This window comes from Carica papaya, chromosome 4 (genome assembly GCF_054855325.1).
Source record: "Carica papaya isolate Zhongbai chromosome 4, ASM5485532v1, whole genome shotgun sequence".
Classification (NCBI taxonomy): domain Eukaryota; kingdom Viridiplantae; phylum Streptophyta; class Magnoliopsida; order Brassicales; family Caricaceae; genus Carica; species Carica papaya.
Window position 1 is genome coordinate 953,301 of NC_142312.1, and position 23,804 is coordinate 977,104.

The following is a 23,804-nucleotide window of genomic DNA, read 5'->3' on the forward strand; positions in this document are numbered from 1 at the left end:
TAAATCTTACAGCTCTAACTCATAATACTATTACAAAATAATTTGACATGTACTTTAAATAAAATTAAAATTTATGAATTTAAGCAAACAGTAAGTTATAATAATATAATAATAATAACGAGATACAAATAACGAATATCAATTAGAGAAAATTTTAATTTTTTATTATAAATAAACATATTAATTAATAATAAATACTATAAATTTTTAACAGTTATAAAATATATAATATGAGTCATAATTATTATTTTATAGTACGTATACCGTCATAATTTATCAAAAAAATAAATATAAATTATTTAAATTAATACTTTATCAATATCATAATCTCTTTATAAAAATAATAATTTTTTTATTTGAATTATTATTACAGTAATTTAATATGAAAATATATAATAATTTATAGTATTTTATCGTGATTAATTCGTAAAAATTAATAATGATTTTATCATATCTATAAAAAAAAATTATGATAATTTTTACTTAATAACATTGTTAATTAAATATTATATATAAATTAAGATGATACTTGTTTTAAAATTTATGATATTTGTGATTAAATACATAAAGATGAATATGTAATTTGATTATTTATAAAAATATTTAATTTTTTTTGTTTAATAAAACAATAAATAAATATGAAAATCAAATTAATTTGTTTTAAAGATATTTTAAATAGTCAACATCAAATTATTAAAAAGAAAAATTAAAAATAAGGAATAGTTCTGAAAATTACAACAGTGCCCCTTCTAATTTTGTCATATTCGAATTTTCCCAGTCCAGCGAAAGTTCCGTTTCAAATTCCCCCCTCTTGTCCTTTTCTAGCAAAAGCCAAACGAGGACTTCCCTGCTTCACCATAAGAAGGAATTTCCCCCTTTCCACTGGACTGTCTTTTTTTATTTTCTTCTCCACGACTTTCCTCGCACTCAACCTCTCCCTCATTGGTGGCTTTTTCGCACCCGTGAAACTCTCTCACACCAAAAACAGCGTCAGAGACGACACAAGCTAGGCACCCTAAACTCGGTAAGTAAACATTTCTCCTTTCCTTTTTCCAATCCCTGGAAGGAATCCTTTCTTTTTCCTTCCCCTATCCTTTCAGTCCTCTCTGGATCTAACTTGTTTGTTCTCTTTCTTTTTTGCTTCACTAGGGTTTCGTTTTGACCTTTTTTTTTGTTACCCAGATTCTCCTCCAAGTTTACTGAAGATGCCAGTGTTCTCGCTCTATTCATGTCCTTGTCACGTTTCAGTCCAGGCCTATTTTTAGCAACTTTATTCTTCTTCTTTTTGAGGTTTGTTTTCTAATATTTTGTTGTTTCATAGTCTGATATACGCTGGTTTATTCCCCTACTGGATCTCAGAAGACATGAAAAAACGCTGACTCTTGATTTTGCTTGTTTTATTCTGATTACTTGTTTTGTGACAAGAAGATAAATAGATATATATACATATACACACAGACAAGAAAAGTGAAAGTGAAGAAGAAGAGAAGAGAGGATGGCGAGGGAGAAGATACAGATCAAGAAAATTGATAACACGACGGCGAGACAGGTAACTTTCTCTAAACGGCGAAGAGGGCTTTTTAAGAAGGCCGAGGAGCTCTCAGTTCTTTGCGATGCCGATGTTGCTCTTATCGTATTCTCCTCTACCGGCAAGCTCTTCGAATACAGCAGCTCAAGGTCTCTCTCTCTCTCTCTCTCTCACGCACACATACTCTCTCTCTCTCTCTCTCTTTATTTCTATCTACGTCTTCTGAATGTATACGCGTGTATGCTTTTATATACATATTTTTTTTTCTGTCTGCCTCTTGATTTGCATACCAGCTTCGTACACAATCACGTAAACACGTATATACCCATTATAGTGTAGGAATATATATGTATACACTTATTCAGTTTCTAATACCGAGGTAAACTGTTCTTGGCTGTGTTTGTTTGGATATTGTGGGATGGATTTTAAAATTCTGCACTGTGATTTTTTTTTTTTTTGAATGTTATCGAATATATTCTAACTCGTATATAACGTTTAATTGTGAACATTAGTTATTTGTTAATTATGAGCTTGGAATTACACGAAAAATTTAGTAAGAAATAGTGTAGTTAGAATTTTAAAAGTTGCGGTAACAATAATTGGGTGGTTCTTTCATAAAATATCAATATTTGACAGGAAAGAAAGTGCTCGTGATTATATTGTGAGTATGAACTTAGTGTAATATTTTCTTTATGAATTATACCTTCATGTTCATGGGATCTCTCCTCATATTTCTTGCTCCTTCCTATCTCAAAAGGTATTTGCTTGTACCTCTTTTTATTATTTCATTATAATGTGGGGAAACATTTCTCTTTTGAGTTAATGATATATATATATATATAAACACAGGCACAAGCACATTACTTTGTTAAATTTTGGAACAAGATGCAACTAGAGTGATGGTGTGAAGAGTTTGGACTAGATTATTTTTCCCGTTTGTCATTTTATGGGCGGGTTTGCTCCTAACTTAGAGATTTAAAATTCTTTCTACATTTTTTGGATTTGTAGTAAAATGCTGGAGTTGTAAGCTCTTAATTTTGGGGTAGAACTGTTCATTTCTTCTCTTTAGGCTAAGGCTAGTAGTTTCTAAATTTAGGGGTTTCTTTATTCATGCTACAAAGAACATGAGATGATCTCCTCTTAATGCTTCATATCCTTTGCTTAAGTTTTTTTCTTTGTTTTTTCTTTTTGCTTGAGCTGAGAGGCCTCTATTCAGTAAATGAAAATATTTTTTAATTTACAAATTTTAAACATATATATATATATATCTATAAATACAACATATTCGATTGTTGAAATGAAACCAATATCTAAAAAAGAACAATCAAATGTAACATGAAGTTAAATAAAAATAGAACTGGTTTCATAATTGCTTTTTAGAAATTTTCTCATTTGCAAGTAAATCTACAAAAACGAATCAATATATTCATAATTGATAAAGAAGTCTTACATTTCCAGATAATTTGTAATTTTTTGTCCCTTTCTGTAATATTTTATCTTTTATAAATATATTCATATGTATATATATATATACATATCATAACATCTTTGTACCTGATTTTATATGTTGGATGTGCTAAATCCTTATGTATCACCAAAAAAGGTTGATTGAAGCATGAGAATCATGAAAAGTTGGCGCAGGGTCGTACATCAAATCAGTTCTTAAATGTTTTTTCCTCTGCATTTCTTGTAAACTTATACCTTTTTCATATCACCATTCTTCTTTTCTTGTAGTTCAGTAGCTAAAGTCATAAAAGAGCAACTTTTAACACAGTTATTGAAGGGTTAATATGCATCTGTTCCGTCTAGCTAGGGATATAGGTATTTCACTTTGCTGGCAAAAGCGGCTGCTTTACAGGCGTTGCTAGAATTGGTCAAACTACTCTTGTTTTTTTGTATCATGGATTTTTTTTTGCAATGTAAGAAAGAACTTTATTGGATAAAGAAACATGTACAAACTCCGAAATCTTACTTATACAATCCATAATCAAACACAGACACAAGAAAGGCATGAAAACCCCAGCACAATCTATGATATATGACAATAGCATAAACCAATGCAGGAACTGCAATCAAAGCTTAATGTCTTAATATCTTTTCTTAAGTGTTAGATTATGATATCTTAATATCTTTAAGTTTAAGTTTTTCCTATCATGGTTAAGTTATGATGTCTTAATATCTTTTCTTTAAGTCTTGGATTTTCAAAGTAAATCTCAATTATCTGACTGACTTTCAATAAAAAAAGTTGTTTTGACCGATTTTATGGTTTAGTGTGATTCAGATGTGTTTTGATCTCGAACCATGATAATATTCAAAGACTGTCTGATATATTTCCTATTTTTTCTCTTTTTATAAATGGGGAAAAAAAGTAGAAGTCTCCCAACTTAGTAGCCTCTCCTTAATTCAGTATCATTATATGAGTTGATGTCTGGTTTAAGCTGTCTTTATTTAGGTTATGTTTGGGAAAACATAAATTTTCTGGTATTCATTCGAGAATTTATATTTATTTTAACCATGAGAGACTTAAAGATCCCATATAACCATACATGATGATAAAGTTGAATTATATATTAGACAATTTTAAGTAGAACCATCATTTATTTTAATAATAGCCTTAATCTCTTAATTAATCTTCGTCATTTATATATTGAAAAGAAATTACTTCTCGGAGTTGCCTCAGATATTTAATTTTTGTTACTAGGTGGAAACAACTTTTATACTTTCTTTGGTCTCTAAAATTAATGAAGATTACCTTATCTTCCAAAAATTATATATATATATATATGCATTGATGTTGGTAGTGACTTTGTGCTTGTTGAGCCTTTTGAAGCATGAAGGAAATACTCGAAAGACATAGGTTGCACGCGAAGAACCTTGAGAAGCTGGAGCAGCCATCTCTTGAACTACAGGTTAGTTGTTTGGCTTTCATGCTTCTTTTAATTGCTAATTTAGGTACCATCTTTTTTGTCTGAATTTATCTATTATTGTTTACTTACATAGTTTTAAGCAATTAACTATTTGTCGGTATCGTCGGTGCTTCACTTCTCTTTATGAGGGTATAATTTCAAGTCGGATTGTGTCCCATGTTAAAATTTGAGTTAAAACTAACATTGAGCAGAAGAATTAAGCTTTTGGTTAACAAGTCAACACAAAGGAAAACTTAATCAGAATCCTTAACTTCCCCTCTTTCTCTCAATGAATTCTTAGTAAGCTCCATATAAGTCAGATATGTCTTAAAAATTCATTAATGATTTTTTTAATAACGTTCCTCTCTTTGTGGCTTAGGAATTAATATTTGTTTCATATTATAGCTAGTTGAGAATGCCGACCGCTCCAGATTGTGCAAGGAAATTGCTGAGAAAAGCCATCAGTTGAAGTATCATAAGCTTCTTCAGTTTTGTTTATTAACTGGTTAATTAGTGACATCTATATAGTATCAATATGACTGACAATGATAATTACATGTTAAATAATAATACACTAAACAGGCAAATGAGGGGGGAAGAGCTCCAGGGATTAAGCATAGAGCAGCTGCAGCAGTTGGAAAAATCCCTTGAAGTGGGATTGCGTCGTGTCATAGAGAAAAAGGTCAGTTTATATGCATATACCTATATCTATATATTTCCAGTCTGCAAATTAATATGTTCTTTAAGCTTTTTACACATAAAATTGAAATTGGAATAATATTTTTCTTCTGCATCTCAGGGTCAAAATATAATGAAAGAGATCAGTGATCTTCAAAGGAAGGTCGGACACTAAAAACCCATAAACTCACAAATAATATTTAGATCCTTGTGCTATGCGATTATGCATTTTGTTTTTAATATAGTATTCCTCCTAGTTTCAGTAAAAAACCTGTTTCTTCTCTCTTTCTTTCTTATTATATTCTCCATTTTCATGCCTTCCTTTTGAATTGATTCAAACATGCAGGGACTACGATTGGTGGAAGAGAATGAGAAACTGAGGCAACAAGTGTGAATTGCAATTTTCTCTCTTCATCTCCTTCAGAAGTTCATTTCTTGAAAAGAAAAACTAAAAGCAATTGCTAAATGTTTTTGTTTTTGTTTGGTTTTGTTGATGAAGTTGTTTCAGATATCTAACAAGGGAAAACAAGGTGGTGCAGAGTCAGAGAATGTAGTTTATGAAGAGGGCCAGTCATCAGAGTCTGTAACCAATCTCTGTAACTCTAATGGTCCACCATATGACTATGAAAGCTCAGATACCTCTTTAAAGCTTGGGTAAGCTCTTCAAAGATTGTTTCTTTTACACTGTATATATATATATATATATATGACAGGCAACAATTTGATAATTTCTAATAGATATACTATAAGATTTATACCAAAAAATATCTTCCTCATACTTCTAGTCTTTTTATAAACTCAAGAAATAATCCATAATCAACCTGAATCTATTGTGAAATTCTTGCAGGTTACCCTATTCCGGCTAAACTAGGGGGAAATGCCAGTATCAGAGAGCAGATATTTCTCATGTCAATAGAAGAAAAAGAAACATGTGAATCTGTAATGGGTGTTTAGAAAGTATAAAATTTGGCATTAGACAAGAAATACTTGTAATTACTGTTTTGAAAATCTTTAATTTACGATCTGAATTTCATTAATAACACGACAATAATTATCTCGTTCGATCGTTAACTTATCATAAATCGTAAACACAAATCTAAAAAAGTCAATAGTAAATTGTTCGGCCTGATTTGAATTTCATACTTCGCGTAGAATCTAAATTAGAATTGAATCTAAGTAAATATTTACATAATTTTATCTTTATTTTTAAAAATACAATATAATATTTACATAATTTCATTATTATGGCATAATTTTTTTAAAATATAATTTTATTTTTATATTTTTTAAAAAAACTACCAAAATTCTTGGTTTAGTCAATAAAATAGCTTTAAAATTTAATTGAAGGCACAATGTTGTATAATTTAAGGATTTTTTAAAAAAAAATTAATCTGAGTTTTATCTTTAATTAAATCCCATTACAACTAATTACCACCTTCAGACTCAGAAGTCCGCACGTGCCACGAGAAAGCAAAAAGGAATGAACACACGTGTGAGATCATACCGGTTTTAACTGAATTCGAGGGCAGTCTCCCAGAATTCCCGCTTGATCTGCTCCCTGTCCTACATTTTTTAGAAATAGATAATTAAATAAAAACCGCGCTGTTAACTAATAAATCCCTCCTAATCTCTCTCTCTCTCTCTCTCTCTCTCTCTCTCTCTCTCTCGTTTGATCTCCTCAGCTTTCAACATACAAGTTTCTTCTTTAATTTCGAAACCGGAAAGTCATCACCTGCAATCTGTAAACCAAAATGGATGAAGAATACGACGTCGTGGTGCTTGGGACAGGTCTCAAAGAATGCATTCTCAGTGGTCTGCTCTCAGTTGATGGACTCAAAGTACTTTCTCGTCTCTTTCTCATCTTGCTTAACACCATTACTTCATTTCTTCAAGGTCTTCGAATGTTTTAAATCCTTGGAAGATTTCTTGGAAATGAAAATGTACATGAAATTTGTGCTACGACGCCTTGGTTTTGACAGAATTTGATTCGCTGATTTGAATTTACGTTTATAGGTTCTGCATATGGATAGGAATGACTATTACGGAGGAGAATCCACTTCTCTCAATCTCAACCAGGTAATTTAGTAATGATTAACTTGGATGTGATTTTGCGCGACCGTTTCTGAATTCACGAATTTTACGTGCCTTTTTTGATTAAGTTTGCTGCATTGGTTCTTAGCTTTGGAAACGGTTTAGGGGGGAAGACAAGCCTCCTGAACCATTGGGTTCAAGCAGAGACTACAATGTCGATATGATTCCCAAGGTATGGACAACCAGAGTGTAGATATTTTTGGTGCCACTAAGTTGCATTTTCCAATTTTTCATGAACTCAGGTATTCGTCAATTTACCATAAAACTGTGGGACATAGATTAGAAATGACTAATGGAGCGAGATGATTTTATTAATTATTTGGTAGAATGGATTCCAGTACTTATGCGAATTTTGAAATGAAGAAATCCATACTCTACTCTACTTCGACTTGTGGTGGCTTCCAGGCGTACTATATGTTTTTAAGTCATATAATAGGATCTAAATTAATTAAGTCAAAATTTCACCCTAACATTTTATCATTGGTTGGAAAAACAAGTCTACTTTGTTTCAAAACATTTACGCTTAATTTGTTTTTTCTTACTCTTTGTACCTGTTAAATAAAGAGATGTTATGGTAAGAGGAATACAGGTTATGATACAATTTAGTTCACCATAGTTAGATCCACTGTTTGTATTCTGAATGCCATTTATTCTAATCACATCTTTTATTTCTGCGCTTGACAGTTCATGATGGCAAATGGTGGCTTGGTTCGCATTCTCATACACACTGATGTTACTAAATATCTGAATTTTAAGGCTGTTGATGGTAGCTTTGTTTACAACAAGGGGAAGGTATGGTGCCTAATTCTTGAACAGGCACTTGGTCTATGTGCTTCATCTTTAACTAAGTTGATTGAAATCCTGCTTCCAGATTCACAAAGTACCCGCTAATGATGTGGAAGCACTTAAATCCCCCCTTATGGGTTTGTTTGAGAAACGTCGTGCTAGAAAATTTTTCATCTATGTGCAAGATTATGACGAGAATGATCCAAAATCTCATGAAGGGCTGGATCTCAATACAGTAAAAGCCAGAGATCTTATTTCGTAATTTCTCATTTGTTGCTCTTTCTGGCTTAATACCCAGTTCTTACTTTTACTCTTCCCTTAAAACTTGAGCTATATATGCACGGAAATCAGAAAGAAATCAAGGCAAGGTTGTCCACTGTCATTCTAGCAATGAAACCTGAATTTTTGTTTCCATTTCTGACGTAGGAAATATGGGTTGGATGACAATACCGTGGACTTCATTGGACATGCATTAGCACTCCATTTAGATGATAGTTACTTGGAAAAGCCAGCTATGGATTTTGTCAAGAGGATGAAGGTAAGATTTCTAATCTTCATTTCCATTTCAAATGGATGTTCCAAACTGAAGAGCATGAAACATTTCTTGATCTCTTCTCCTCTTATATTGTGTTTGAGTCTCAAGCAAGAACCCTTTTCTATATGATTTATAATATCTTTCACGAGTTTGGTTCTGCTGTTATCATCGCTAAAGAATAATTGCACTTTATGTAACTAAGATGATGGGATTTTGTTTCTTCTGAAAAGTTATATGCAGAGTCTTTAGCACGTTTTCAAGGAGGATCTCCTTATATTTATCCTCTCTACGGGTTGGGAGAGCTACCCCAGGTTTGTTTCAGGCATCCCTATATCTTTGAGATCAAGTAGTTTATATAGTTGCCCTGACAATATATGATGACATAATTGGCAGGCATTTGCTCGTTTGAGTGCTGTTTATGGTGGAACCTACATGCTTAACAAGCCAGAATGCAAGGTGATATGCTATTCTCATTTTCAGCTTCTAAATGTCCTGAGCTTTATGAGTCTCCCATAGTATGTTTTGCAAAAAAAATCAGTATTTGCTGTTGAATGCAAGATCCTAAGTTGAAGTGCGAAACTAAATTATCGCTTTACTTACCTTTTGGTGTTTTAGTATTGATACAGTTTTATTTAACACCTGTACCTTGCAATAACTGAGAAACCATATCTAATTCTGCAAATGGCAGGTGGAGTTTGATGAAAATGGAAAGGCGTTTGGTGTAACATCAGAAGGAGAAACTGCAAAGTGCAAGAAAGTTGTGTGTGATCCTTCTTACTTACCTGACAAGGTAATCGACAAACATTTTTTTTCTGAAATTGCTTAAATTATTTTTGCTTTAATTCGTCTAACTTTCAGCTTTCTGTTTATGGCAATAGGTAAAGAAGATTGGGAAAGTTGCTCGTGCCATATGTATTATGAGTCATCCGATTCCAAACACAAATGACTCTCACTCGGTCCAGGTCATCTTGCCCCAGAAACAACTTGGACGTAAATCAGATATGTATGCAGAAGTTCTCACAGCACTTTATCTTTAAGTACATATCTCCATTATAAATTGACTACTAAGGGATATCTGCCCCTAACTTCACTGAAAGAAAATAAAAGGATGAAATGGACACTATACTATCGTTCTCCTGTTTGCCTCTTACTGTGCTCTCGGTTCTACCGGTACTGCAGACATATCAGACAAACAATCCAAGAATCATTGCTTTCAATAAACAGTAGTGTGTTAAGTTTCTTACTACTTATAAACCACTAGGGCTTCTTCTGGTAACCAGTAGCTAATTGACACATTAGACAATATAGAATTCTTCTTATAGACATTTAACCTAACCTAACACGAGCTTTATTCCCATCCAAGACTTCGATTTATTTGATCATCGTAAAAAAGCTGTGACAAGGTAAAGGAGAACAACTAAATAGAAGCTAGATATCTCGAAGAACTGTCAAGCTAACTTCAGTGAATTTTTTTTGGATTTTCCGTTAACAGGTACCTGTTTTGCTGCTCGTATGCTCACAATGTTGCTGCAAAAGGCAAATATATTGCTTTTGTCACAACAGAAGCAGAAACTGATAATCCTGAGGTGGAATTGAAGCCTGGGATAGATCTCCTTGGACCTATAGATGAAATATTCTTTGACGCATATGACAGATATGAACCTACGAATCTGGACAGTAATGACAACTGTTTCATATCCACGGTTAGTAAATATATCTGGTTTTTACTTTATTTTCTTTTAGACTTCTTAATTTTAATATGATTTATCCTATTGAACAATTCACCCACCTTGTCTTTTCAATTCAAATGTTAGGAAGTGAATGATGGCCTTTCTTTGTATGTTTAAAGCATTAGAATGCTCAAACTTATTACGAACTGATAACTGATATTGGTTGTGAAAATCTAATTCCGATGGTAAATATGATGTATACTGAAGATATTTAAAAAGATTTTAGTTTTCTGTGGTCTAAAGTAAGAAAATGGGCGTCTATCCTCTCACTCTTGTCTATGTATTTGCAAGGATTACGACTTTTTGACAGTATGGGCCACTTAATCAGTAATGTAATCTTAATTGATTCTTCTGTAAAAAATAATAAAATACAACTGGAATTGTTAGAATATTTTAGCGTGCTGCATCTTTCAAAATATTCTTTATACGGAGCATGTTATCTATAGAACCTCTATTTTGCTTCCACCTAGGATCCTACCTCCTATAGAAAAAGATAATGTTAAGAAAAACTTAAATTTTAAAATAAATTTGGTTTTCTGATAGATCTCAGTTGAATTTGATAAATTTTAATCTATTTTTTTTTTACTTTCTGGTTCTAATTTTACTGTTGCTATTACAGACTTATAAAATTTTGAAATTGAAATATGTTTCAGAGTTATGATGCAACAACACATTTTGAAACCACGGTAAAAGATGTGATCGCCATTTACAGCCGAATAACTGGAAAGGTAATTTCAGCTTGGTCCTTGCAAACTTACGAATGGACATTCTTTCTTTAGCTTTCATGGAAGGTCAAGATGGGGTTGCTGTGTTGTAAAATATTGATTACATAATTTTTCTTGGTGATGCTCATGAATGGTCTAATAGCAACAAACATTCTGAGAATTAGTGTCAACTAGTAGAGCTAAAAAAACTTAAATCTTATATACTAATTCTTATGATCAACGTTGAATAGGACTAACACCATTAAATGTCTTTTTTTTTTTCAAAAGAAAAAGGCAACTTTATTATATGCAAACTTGATTGATTAAGAGGTTCAATGAAGAATTGAGTTCACCTACTAATCAAATGCAATTGCATCATGATTCAGACACTCGATCTCTCTGTGGATTTGAGCGCGGCCAGTGCAGCTGCTGGAGAATGAGATTTTTTGGGTTTCAGAAGGTAAAACAATTGACGAACTTCTTCAAGAACTCATCGTGCCATGTTATGGTTTTTCTTTTGCCAAAAGTTTGATTTTCTCATTTCTGGACGGATTTTTATTTTCACAGCCGAAAATACATGGCTTCCCCATATAATGTGTCTAAACTTCACTTCACTTTGTTAGTTGTTTCTCTTTTATTTTTACTTCATCCTTCTTCCTTCTTGTGCCAGAAATCTCTCTTCTGCAAATTAGTATTTGACCATCTCAAATATCTTGTTTATGAGTAAAACAGAAATTTTTACACATTCATGAAGTTTCATCCTCAAGAATGAATAACGGTTGTGAGTTAATCGACCTCCTATGCGTTACAAAATTCTACATTCCAAACTAGTTAGCGTCCAATAGTATTATTAGATACATAGTAAAAGACAAAATAGAATTACATAAACATAAAATGAGACAGAAAGAAATATTATTTTTCACAATATGCAAGAAACTTGATGAAACAATATATTATTTTAGTAAAATGTCATAACTTTTTTTTTTCTCTCTATCGAGTCTATTTATGTCCGGTACTGTCCCTAAACTCTTAGACCAAGTCTGGATTTTATAGTATGTTCTTATTATTTTGATTTTATTTTTATCATATGTTAATGTTCGAATCAAACAGAAATAATAAGTTAAACCTACCAAACTAGGTTATAAGATGATTATAGATTTGTTACATTTCCGCTGCACCAATCTAATAATCGGATGAAAAATATTTAAAAATAATGAACTACGTACTAATTGAAGATAATGATTAACAATTAAATGGAATCTTGATTAGATTAATTTCCTTTTAGAATTTAACCAAACACTGTAATTAAATAGAATCACATTACAATTCTGATTCCATGCCAATGTTAATAATGCATTGACAAACCAGTTGTTGTTGATGGTAAATATGAATGCTTAGCCATTTTAATCTCCTTTGGATTTTGAGAGAGCTTTCTTCCTCTGACCATGGAGGTGCCAGTGTACAAACAAACCACCTGAATTAAAACAATTTCACGAAATAAACAAGCAACCGATACGTTTGCCGCAAGTAAATGGTGGGAAATCTTGCCTGGGATGTAGATTGCAAGAATCATAATCAACACATACAGGTGAATCTTCTCCAACATCCGCTTACAAGTTTCCTGCATATATAATTTCAGTCTTTAATATTTATAATGCAAAAAAATTTGCAGGTTACCATTAGTTGAGAATTTATGGTTTATGAAAAAACATGTTTAAGTTATAGTTTTTAATTAGACATTCTAAATTTACTAAGAACTGCACCGATTTATCATAATATTAACACATGAACCGACAATTTAACGTGAACTCATATTTATCTTAATAAAAAGCCTGTAACCAGAAGATCCTAATTTCACTAGAAATATAGAAGTAATTAGTGGATCTCCTAATTTTTACTGGTCATATTTGTTTTACCTTCATTAGTGGAAGTGCATAGTACAATATAACAATTTCACTGAAGATGCCTGTTGGCTGAAGCAAGAGGAAAGTGCTATACCTGCAGGCCATAGTTAATGCTTACATATATATACATATTTATATATAACTCCAAAATTAAACCAATGTCATGAAATAGGAAGAGAAATTTCCTGGTTTGTAACTTGATGTGTATATATGTATCTATACCTAAGCCACAAGAGCCAGAAAGGTGTGGAACCAAATGTCTCCTTCATGGCAAAGAAAGAGTGTCTAACAATCTGCAATTCAAAGACACTATTTAAGTATCTATTCAGAAAACTACGCTGTTGCAGTGCACATTACTGAAATTAATCCAGCTTGGTGCCTCAGAGGCACTAAATCTTGGGAATTTCTAAGATTTCTCTGGAATATTTTGCTTGCCCCCGAAGTATAGAGCATTACCCCTAAATCGCTTACATCAGAAATCATTGAATCGACTGAATGAAATTTTAGTTATTCATTCTCTATTTACAGTCTGTTAGAATTTCATTTATCTGATTCAACAATTTCATACTAGAGTCGCAGAATCTCTGTTGCACCGTAGAAGTTTCTGGTCGAATTGTTAAAGAGTATAGTATATTATTCACCTCGGTAAGAGACCAACTGAGGACCAAAAAGGTAACGAAGACATTACTCTGAATCTGTTCAAGAATGACAATTAGTCCCAATTAATTGAATGGTGTGAGTAAAAATTTCTTTAATAATTGAATTTCTGGTAATTACAGTAGAACAAACAATAGGGCGCCCTAACCTCAGTGAAGTTCCACAAAATTTCCCAAGTGAGGTACAGCCTCGACCCTATCTGGGGAAATGTTATTGTAACCGGAGATTTCACCAACCCTTTTGAAGGGAACAAGAAAAGGAAAAAAAACAGTAGAAAAGAAGAGAACAAAGTAAATAAAAGGCCATTCTTTTTCAGTCCTGTAAACAAATCAAGGCTTCTTAGTAACTCGTAAGGAAAGGGTGGTAACACACCTACTAGACTATGGATGATCTGCTCTTCCACAACCAAATCCATGAACCAGAAAGTAAGCACCAAAAAAAGAAAGGGTTACTGTTCTATCATATAAACTTATTAAGCAAACATATCAGAGTAACCAAAAAAGTCAAAAATCATAAACCCATGAACCCAGAAAGAACAAAAAAAAAAACTTTAATGTATACGTTCAGGGAAAGCAGAAGTTGGATTAATCAAAAATGGTCAAAATTATATATAACTTAAGCACAAATTACTCAAAAATGTGTGTATATGCATTTAAATTTTTGTTCAAAGATTGATCATTACCTCCAAAGCAGAAGCAGTTTGAGCAAGCTGCAGAGACGTCTCAACTGCATGGTATACTTGTTCGTGGCCCAAGTCCTTCAATGTCCTCAGACAAATATACAACACCTGAAACCTGAGGCAACTAAAGTTCATTAACTGGAACTGTAAATATCTTTTTACTTTCTATATACACAAGTAGTCATAAACTGCAGGCGTCCATCATCATACAGCATCAATCGAATAATCCCGTACCCACCTAAAGGATTTAACAACTTTTTAAAGAAAGTCTTTGTTTTAGTAGATCAACTCAGAGCATTTGATCAAACACTTGGTGCGCACACAACAAATTTAAACCCAAAAAAAGCCGAAAAAGCTCTGACACTTGCCATCCAATGAAGAGAACCCAGTTGTAGGCAGCAAGATAGAATCGCCTGAGCGGTGATAAAAATGCCATCACGAGACAGAGAAGGAAAAACTACGAATGGAACGTGCAGGTGCAGAAGCACAGATATAGAGTTGTGTAAAAAGAGTGTGCAGTTTCTGGGTACCCATCCGCAAGTTGTGCATGATTAACGAGATGAGAGTCTTCTGCACGCAGAGAGAGAGAGAGAGAGAGAGCATATTATCAAACCACTATTTATTGCAAAATAATTATTTGTTTAGATAATTAATATTTTTTAATTAAAAAAAATTATAAATTTAAATCCAACTACCTATAAAATTTTAAATTTTCAAAATATCTTTTTTATATTGTCTAAAATATGTATGAATTCAACTATAAATAAAAAATTTTAAGTACCACATAAATTGAATTATTAAAGAAAAAAAAATCAAAATGCTTGAATAACAAAAAATAAGAGTACCAAGAAATTTAATTCAGTGCATATAGCAAAAACATATAGAAATATAATAATTACTATATATATTAGATATTAAATTGATATGGAAATTAAATTTTGAAAACTAATTTAATAATTTATTTCTTTATTTTATATATATATATATATATTTTTTTTTTTCATTTGAAAATTAATTCATGTTTTATTCTGTTTTTCATGGAGAGATCGTACATGCGCTGTCTTAATCTCATTTATTTCAACCGGGACACCTTGAAGTTGATCCTTCATCCCACATTAATACGTGTTAAGCGTACCACGCCATTATAAATTTAATTATTAAGATTACTTAAACTCCAGTGTTATTTCTGTAACTAATAATTAATAATTTAATAATAAGATTAGTGGGAATCATCTTAATTTTTTACAAGTAAACAAATTCATAACGAAATGTAAATGTATGAAATAGAAAATTATAAAATACTTTTGAAGTAATATTTTAGCTGTTAAAAATAAGTTTTAGAGAAGTTAATATATTAGATAATTATAAATTAAGTATTACTAATGCAGATTATCTAAACCTAATACTAACCACTCTGTGTTAATTACCGACAGTGTCTTTACTTGTCTACCCCCACCTACCTCTTGCTCTCTCAGTATTAACTACAGCTAGGTATGTACTAACTAGCGTGATTCATGATTCTAATTTTTAACAATTCAAACGAAAAGAGTTGATTATTTTTTATTATTTTATTATAAATATTTATTTTCTGTTATATAATGAAACAAACACTGTATTATTTTTTTTAATATTGAGTTTTGGTTTTTGTAATAAACAAAAAATTAGTTTAGACTTTTAATTTATTAAACTATTTGAATTACGATTATTTTAATTATTATAAAGTATTTTTCTTATGTATAAATGTAATAATTTTACCGAAACTTAACATAATCAAGTATAGCAAACAATTAAATCCTATTGAATCCAACATTTGGAATATTAAATTTGATGAGATAAAGATATATTTCTTGGTTAGTTAAATGCTTACCCTCCCAAAAGAAGTATAGAAATACACAGCTAATTGTGGCAATTTGCCTTGAATATTATAAATATATATATATATATATGTATCACTGGGTTTTAGTAATTGTATTAATTAGTAATTAACAATTTAATTGAAATAATTTATTTTCTTTTCAACTAATGGATGCCTCAAAACAAAAATCTGTTAAAAGTTAATAATTGTTGAATGGAAAATTAGTGTTTTTATATCTGTCTGTAATTGATTACACTAATTAATGGGAGATAAAGCAAACAAAAAGACATTATGACATTGTGCACTTTTTAATGACAATGAAATTCTTTTCTGCTTTCTAGATTTATTCTTTTATATAAGAATATATGTGGTATACAGCTAAATATAGAAATACTATCTAAATAATTATTATATGGGATATTATTAAAAAATATTATTATATTTTACCAATTGTATTAGTTGGTGCTTAACAATTTGACAGAAATAATACTAATCGAGGTTCCAAACAAAAATCTGCTGAAATTATGTTAATAAAGTATAATTAATAACATCTATTCTGGCTACAGAAAATATAATAATAAACAATATTTTTATCTTTAAACATGTTTGTTTCCCTACGCACCTAAACAGAAAAAAAAAAAAAAAAAAAAAAAAACACATTACAAGAAATCAACAATCCTAAACATTTTCTCCAAAGATCTTTTTTTTTTTCTCTCTATTATTTCACTAATTTTTTACATTGGATTAATTTCATGTCTAGATAATCTGTCTATGCCATCCCTAATATTAATTAGAGGCACATTTCAAATTTTGCCAGCCCTAATTCATCGATGCCAGAAAACCAAATGAAAAGCTCTCTCTCATTCCTATTCAACACAAGGACTAAATGAAGTAATACAAATGTAGCTCTAATCAAATAAAAAAAGGGTAACATTTCTAATTAAATATTTGGGGTTTTTGACATCACCAACCAGACAAAGAAATTTTGTTGTCATATTACTCTCTCTTGGATTTGGAGAGAGCCCTCTTCCTCTGCCCAAGCATGTAAGTGTACATGTGAGGAGAACCTGCAATGCGTTCAATGTTTTAGTTAAATTGACAATGCGGCAGACTGAAAGCAACTCAAAAAGCCATCCAAATAAACACGAGCAAAAAATGCAAAAGGAAGGTTGAAGTTCATGCCTGGGACATAAATTCCAAGGGCAAGTATTGCAGCGTAGAAGTAATCAAAAGAAAAGTTCCATTTGTTGGGCATCCTTATACAGTACTTATCGGATCTCTGCAGACAACTCAGATTATTTAGCGGAGATATTGCTGATAAGTACTTGCATTTAAAATTCTAATAGAATAAGAAAGGCCAAAGACTCAGCAAGGGGAGAAACTCAACTGTTGCACCTACATACATGGCCTTTTAGAAAACATAGTTATTTGCCTTGACACTTGACAGGAAAGAAGAAATTGGTTTCTGTTACTAAAAGTCTATCTCTAGAAGCTAACCAACACGCTCGAACAAGAACAATGATATGCAGCCTATACTTATAGGTAGAAACCTTTATCTGGGCCGCAACTTTGGTGAACCGATCAGGTAAATAGGTAACAAAAATTACGATCTTAACAGGACATAAATCAGCAAAGTAAGTCTTTCTTTCATGCATTAAAATGGACTTGTTACCTTAATGTATGGTAAGGCAAGGTATATTAGTCCAACTTCACTGGATATTCCGGTTGGATATAACAATAGAAAGGTGCTATACCTGCATGAATAAAATTGAACATAAATAAGCACATGGCACTATCTACTTTCATTTGCATATTAGTGTCAAGCCCCATCACATGTACCTGAGCCACAGGAGCCATGAAGGAGCAGAACCCAAACCCTCTTTCATGCCAAAGAAAGAATACCTAATTATCTGCAAGAAGTAAATGCGTGATGTACCATACTTAACCAACTGGCCAAGAACAGCAAAATAGCCACCAAAAAACTCTCCAGGGTGAAAACAGTCACAGGATTTAACTATAGCATCAAGAAAGAGATCAGAATCAGTTCCATAAACTTCCAGGCACCAATTAATCACTAGTCTAAAGCAAGAGATGCATCAAGAAGGGAATCCATTCCAAGTTGATACTTTGAAGACATGAATACTGGAAATAGTTAAGGCATTTTTAGCTCATGCTTCAAGCTGCAAATTACTCTGCTAAGAACACGAAGTAAAATATAATTTGACTACTGCTATTATTAATGTATATAGGCAGCAGTAATTTGCATCACAATGCAATAATTTTCCATATATACAAAGAAGAGGAACAATTAGAAAGCATAAGGAATTTGATCTGCAGGTAATTAAAACAGCTGAGCGAAAGAGATGAGAGTCTAGAAATAATCACCTCAGTAACGGACCAGCTAATAACGAGTGAGCTAACAATCATATGAGACCTAACCTGCCAATTGTTATCGTCAGTAAGTCAATAAAATGAAAGTTTACAGATAATTGCCACATATAATGAAAGATTTCAGAATTCTAACCTCGGGGAAACTCCACAGAATGCCCCAAGTCAAATACAACCTCGAACTTATCTGTGGCAGTGTCGCCATAACGGGAGATCTAACCAAACCTTTTCAATTGATGAAATAGAAACCAAATCAAACGAAAACTATATTTTAAATTAAATTCAACGGAGAGTTTTTCATTTTTATTTCCCATCCAAAAATAGATAATGAGAGAACTAACACTAACCTACCAAACCGTGAAGAATCTGCTCGTCGATACAGTTCAAATACCAGCCAAAAACAAGAAAAATAAATTAGTCCACACTAATATAACCGAATTAGACGATTGACGAATCAATAATTCGATTCGAAACCATTTTTCACGGGAAAAGATCCATGTCGCATTGTAAGAGAAAAATTCCTTTTCCTGGAAAAGAGAGATTATGTAGTTGTGGTGATTAATACCTCCAGAACGGCCGCGGTTTGAGCGAACTGAAGAGGTTTCTCGACCGCATCGTAGACATGCTCGTAACCTGATTCCTTTAAGGTCTTCAAAGCAAGGAACAATACCTGAGCCCTGTAATTTTCAAAACACATATAAATATACTTGTATATTTGCATTTTCCTCCAACAGTGCAGAATGCAAAAAGAACTTGCCATCCAACGAAGACGGTCCAGTTGTAGATAGTGAGGTATAGACGCCTGATAACCGACAAAAATCCCGCCATTGAATAGAGATAAAGAGGTGAAGATAAGCTACTCCGTAGGCAACGAGATGAATTTATACAGATTTTGATACAGAACAGGAGCTACCTAGAGAGAGAACGAGAGAGAGAGAGAGAGAGAGCAATTAAAGAGCCATTGTTGAGATCGGTGAGCTGCCCAACTGCTTCGATCTGTAACTGGAATTTATTTATTTCTCCGGAAATAAATGAAAATTAGTATTTCTTTAGGTGCATTGTAATCGGTGCGGTGTGGTGAGTTGTACTCGATTATTTCCTGTTCTTTACGGTTACGTATTTTTCATGTTCTTTTAATAATTATATTTTGAAAATAATTATATTTATAACCGTCACGGTTAAAAATAAAAATTTAACCATGTAGCTCCAAATTTTACCATTCTGACGCTCCTCGTAGTAAAAAATGATTTTACCAATGGTAAATTAAAATTTTGGAGGTTTATAATTACAGGTGAACCAAACCTAAAACTGACCAACCAATCATATGATAGTTTCACCGGTATACTTTGGTTTTTAAATTTTTATAATTATTACCTACCATTTATATAATTATTTCGTGCACGTAGAGGTGAAATTTGGAGCGTGGGACCCACTAATATTCTTTAATTCATTCCAAATGAAATGAATAAAAAGTTATATTTATCAAGTAAAATTTTTTTTACCTGTTTCGGATATGAAACTGTAACGCCCCGTTTTTTTTTTTTTAATGGTGCAGTCTAAAATAATTTTATGACTAGATATGAAAGTTTCATTTTAAATCAATCATACACACATAGAAACCTTATTGCAATCCATTATTCAAAGTCAAAGATAAATCTACAATCCTACATGTACATCATAGTGAAATACAACATCATACACTTCTAGCAGACACACTATATACACTATTATTAATTTTTACACACTCTATTATACTCATAAAAAAAATTCTTACTCTGTTGCTCTATACGCTAGGTTCGGAAACCAGCAACTTCGATCCTGACTCCATCCCTACTTCATCTGTGAATGATAAAGAGTTAGTACATATAACTCAATATAGTAAAAATTAAGTTACAAGTATCATATGCAACAATAGGAAACCCAGTATTTCTATATGTACTCTATGTACATAACCTAAGTCATACATTTATACCACCATGGAACTACACATGACTAATACTTACCCTCCAGTAATTTAAATATTATGCATATCAAGTATGACCGTCTCTCGATGTCACCCCAACCGTACAAATGTTCTTACCCATCATCAGTATTGACGACCATCAATAAACATTTTACCTCTTGATCCCTAACAGGTCACACACACACGCCGATACCATTCTCTCCCGTCACCAATATCAGCGACCCAATCCCTTGTCCGTCGGAGTCTCGCGATCATCACCACTATCGGCGATCAACTTACTCATTTTAGGTAGTGACAACCAATATCGGCGTCCCTCCAATGCTACCAACTCAAGAATAATATCATCTCGTTCTCCCTCTACCACATTGTCCTGAAGCTCTCCTATACCTTTAACCTGTATACCGAACCTACACGCGTCTCCCATAGGACACACACTAACATTTAACACACACACACACCAGTAATGTTCCCTCGCCAACTACTAAATTTACAGCAGCTATACCACCCTATATACCACTCATACCCTCACACCACACAGCTACACCAACACACCTCTATCCCGATACCTCACACCTACGCTCTACAGGCCTCCCTTTCCTACTCCCTAATTTCCAGCATACACACACTCTACCCTTCCATGCCTACCTCTACTCACAACCACACAGCACTTCTTCTCTTACACGAATCCCCTCACTCATCGAACTTTTCCTTCTCCCTCCTATCGCGGCCTACTCTAAGTATCCCCGCTCACAATTACGAACTCTCATCTCTCTCACGGATATCGATCATACACCGCATTCCTCTTTCTCTCTCCTCCCGCGGCCTCCTCCATACACCCCACTCATACTCACACAAAATCTCATCGCTCTCACGAATCTCACTCACTCACCGAACTCCTTGTTCACTCTCTCCTCCCGTGGCCTCCTCCATGTACCTCCACTCATACTTACACAGAATCTCTTCTTTTTCTCGCGGACCTCTCTCACTCACCGAATCCTTCACTCTCTCTTCTCCCGCGGCCTCCTCCGTGAACATCCTTCACCCTTCCATGATTCCACCTACCATCCACACCTGCCTGTTCCCTGCATCGTAGTTTTCTACTCTATATCCCAAACAAAACCTAGATTTCTCAACCTAAGATCACAAATTCAAATCCACACCACACTTACACATGAAACTTAAAGTTTACCATACCTCCCATCTCCATCTTTCTTCCTCCCGTGGCTCGAACTGTCCGTCCTCTTTCTCCTTCTCTCTTTTATCATTCCTCCCTACTCCAGCTCCTCTGTCTCTCTCTTGAACCTTCTCTTCCCCCCGATCTCTCTTCTCTGTTTTCTTTCTTTTTTTTTCCTCTTGTTATTTCTTTTTTTTTTCTTTCCCTTCTCCTATTCATACCCCACCTGCCTCTCATCCTGTCCGTCCATCTCACTTCATCCCAACTGTCCACTCTTTCTTCTCCAAACGACGTCGTTTCCTCCTCCTCTTATTCAAACGATGTCGTTTCCTCCACCTCTTTACCAAACGGCACCGTTTCCTCCAAACGACGCTGTTTCCTTATTAAATATATTTTAAGTGAATATTCATTTATTTTATTAATTACATAGTATATACAATTAATTATAATATAATTTTATAATAAAAATACGTATAATGAATATTTTAATTCATACTCATAATTTCTTATGAAGCGAGATAAGTAATAATAGTATACCTAAAGAATAATTATTAATTATTAAAAATTAATATATAATAACAAACGATTTCAAAAATTAATGTTATAAAATCAATATTATCTACTTATAATAATGTACTTGTGGACTAGAAACATTTAAAAAATAAAGAAAAATTTACTCAAATAACATGAATTTTGATGTGTACATAAAATAATAAAAAAAACTAGGTTATAGATATTGAGATATAAAAAATATTATATGTATAGAATGTGAAGAAATTAAATTATATTTTTATTCTAAAAAATAATAATAAGATAAAAATATTATTTAAAGGCCCAAAATATTAGTAAGAGACTGAGAGAGAGAGAAATGTGTTGATCCATAATAATCCAACATTGGGCCGGTTTTATGAAAATGTTCCCTGTCTTATTTTGTTGGACCAGCTTTTGAAATTTTTTACATATACATATACATATATATATATATATATGAACGTATACATAATGAATATTATGTGTGTGTATATATGTATTAATATAAAAAAAAATATTTAATATTTTATTGCTAAATTTTTAACAATGGTTTTTATTGGGTTTAAGATCCTACTAATCACATATTTTTTATTCATTAAATTATGATTAACAAAATTATAATTATTAACTAATATTTTATCTTAATAAATTATTACAAGTTTGATAAATAAATATTTCGGGTATATTTTATTATTGAAGTAATCATAGGAAATTAATATCATCGTAATTTTTTTTTTTTTTAAATATTGAGTTGCATAACGAAATTTTTTACTTGTTTTAGTGTTTTTTTTTTAAGTATACATATATATAAGAATGTATACATAATTAATATTATATGTATGTATATATACACAAGTATTCGTGTGTGTTAGTATGAAAAAAAATATTTAATATTTTATTTTTAATTTTTTATATAATGCTCGAGTGTGAAAATTTGGTTCAGAATAATTTTACAATTAATAAAATAATATATTAAAATAATTTAATTTTTATTCTATTTTAATTTTATGAAATTTTTGAGAAAAATGGATATAGGAATAAAATTGAAGACAAGTTTAGAAAAAAAAAAAGGAAACTTTGAATAAGGAGGAATGCTTTTGAAAGAAAAATTCAAAACATGGGGTAATATAACAATCCGTATCCATAAGGGTCGGTTGTAGCTCGTACAACTACCATTGTTTATAATGTCATATATGAGAGGGATTTAATAATATCATTCTGATTCATAAATCTTATTCAAAGGGTAATTATTTCATGTATCCTGAATCAAGTAAATATATATATTCATGTTTCACATCTCTACCAAGTTGTCTCTGCAAGAAATGATACACCTTTTAACTAAAATAAAGCGCAAAAGTGCAAGTATTTCCTCCTATACACAATAGTATCGATCATACCCTACAACCAACTCTCAATTATTCAATCTAGTTAATAACGAGGAAGGTCCTTGCAAGTGCTTAAGTTTGGCGGCATGATTGTTGATCTTCTAGTTCTTATTTCTCGTTTTACATTCTCTGAAATTTACAATATAATGAGCTACATTGCTCAGTAAATAGAATATACATATCACACCAAAAAATTGGAAAGAAAATATATTACAACTAAATGTGGTTGTACAAGCCAGTGCTCATTTAATTTCCTTGTTAACTTTTGTTTTCGTAAAACAAAAGTTTGTTATCTTTTCACTGAGATTCC

At 32.2% G+C, this 23,804-nt stretch overlaps 4 protein-coding genes across 5 annotated transcripts; 2 read left to right on the forward strand and 2 right to left on the reverse strand.

The window, feature by feature from the left end:
* Positions 1-883: 883 nt before the first annotated feature.
* On the forward strand, positions 884-6,173 carry SVP (K-box region and MADS-box transcription factor family protein). 2 transcript variants are annotated; one of them, XM_022041912.2, is made up of 10 exons: positions 884-1,024; positions 1,183-1,290; positions 1,429-1,677; positions 4,359-4,437; positions 4,840-4,904; positions 5,017-5,116; positions 5,234-5,275; positions 5,459-5,500; positions 5,612-5,766; positions 5,960-6,173. In XM_022041912.2, the coding sequence occupies exons 3-10, from the start codon at positions 1,496-1,498 to the stop codon at positions 5,976-5,978; spliced, it is 684 nt and encodes a 227-aa protein (XP_021897604.1). In that variant the 5' UTR covers positions 884-1,024; positions 1,183-1,290; positions 1,429-1,495; the 3' UTR covers positions 5,979-6,173. The 2 variants fall into 2 exon arrangements, with proteins under 2 accessions (XP_021897604.1, XP_021897605.1); XM_022041913.2 differs by having other exon boundaries at positions 1,459-1,677.
* A 556-nt stretch (positions 6,174-6,729) lies between these two features.
* Positions 6,730-11,631, forward strand: LOC110814407 (guanosine nucleotide diphosphate dissociation inhibitor At5g09550). The gene is made up of 13 exons (XM_022041872.2): positions 6,730-6,950; positions 7,126-7,188; positions 7,292-7,375; positions 7,888-7,995; positions 8,075-8,247; positions 8,416-8,527; positions 8,755-8,835; positions 8,918-8,980; positions 9,213-9,314; positions 9,403-9,527; positions 10,017-10,227; positions 10,908-10,982; positions 11,345-11,631. The coding sequence occupies exons 1-13, from the start codon at positions 6,864-6,866 to the stop codon at positions 11,396-11,398; spliced, it is 1,338 nt and encodes a 445-aa protein (XP_021897564.2). The 5' UTR covers positions 6,730-6,863; the 3' UTR covers positions 11,399-11,631.
* Positions 11,632-12,200: 569 nt separating this feature from the next.
* On the reverse strand, positions 12,201-14,794 carry LOC110814409 (very-long-chain (3R)-3-hydroxyacyl-CoA dehydratase PASTICCINO 2B-like). The gene is made up of 9 exons (XM_022041875.2): positions 14,567-14,794; positions 14,202-14,313; positions 13,892-13,910; positions 13,668-13,756; positions 13,504-13,557; positions 13,085-13,155; positions 12,875-12,956; positions 12,507-12,579; positions 12,201-12,432 (listed from the first exon to the last, which is right to left on the reverse strand). Exons 1-9 carry the CDS (start codon positions 14,632-14,634, stop codon positions 12,362-12,364), a joined length of 639 nt encoding a protein of 212 aa, XP_021897567.1. The 5' UTR covers positions 14,635-14,794; the 3' UTR covers positions 12,201-12,361.
* Positions 14,795-16,897: 2,103 nt separating this feature from the next.
* On the reverse strand, positions 16,898-19,425 carry LOC110814385 (very-long-chain (3R)-3-hydroxyacyl-CoA dehydratase PASTICCINO 2-like). Its single transcript, XM_022041826.2, has 9 exons — positions 19,199-19,425; positions 19,007-19,118; positions 18,789-18,807; positions 18,578-18,666; positions 18,439-18,492; positions 17,893-17,963; positions 17,726-17,807; positions 17,236-17,332; positions 16,898-17,120 (listed from the first exon to the last, which is right to left on the reverse strand). The coding sequence occupies exons 1-9, from the start codon at positions 19,267-19,269 to the stop codon at positions 17,050-17,052; spliced, it is 666 nt and encodes a 221-aa protein (XP_021897518.1). The 5' UTR covers positions 19,270-19,425; the 3' UTR covers positions 16,898-17,049.
* Positions 19,426-23,804: the final 4,379 nt, after the last annotated feature.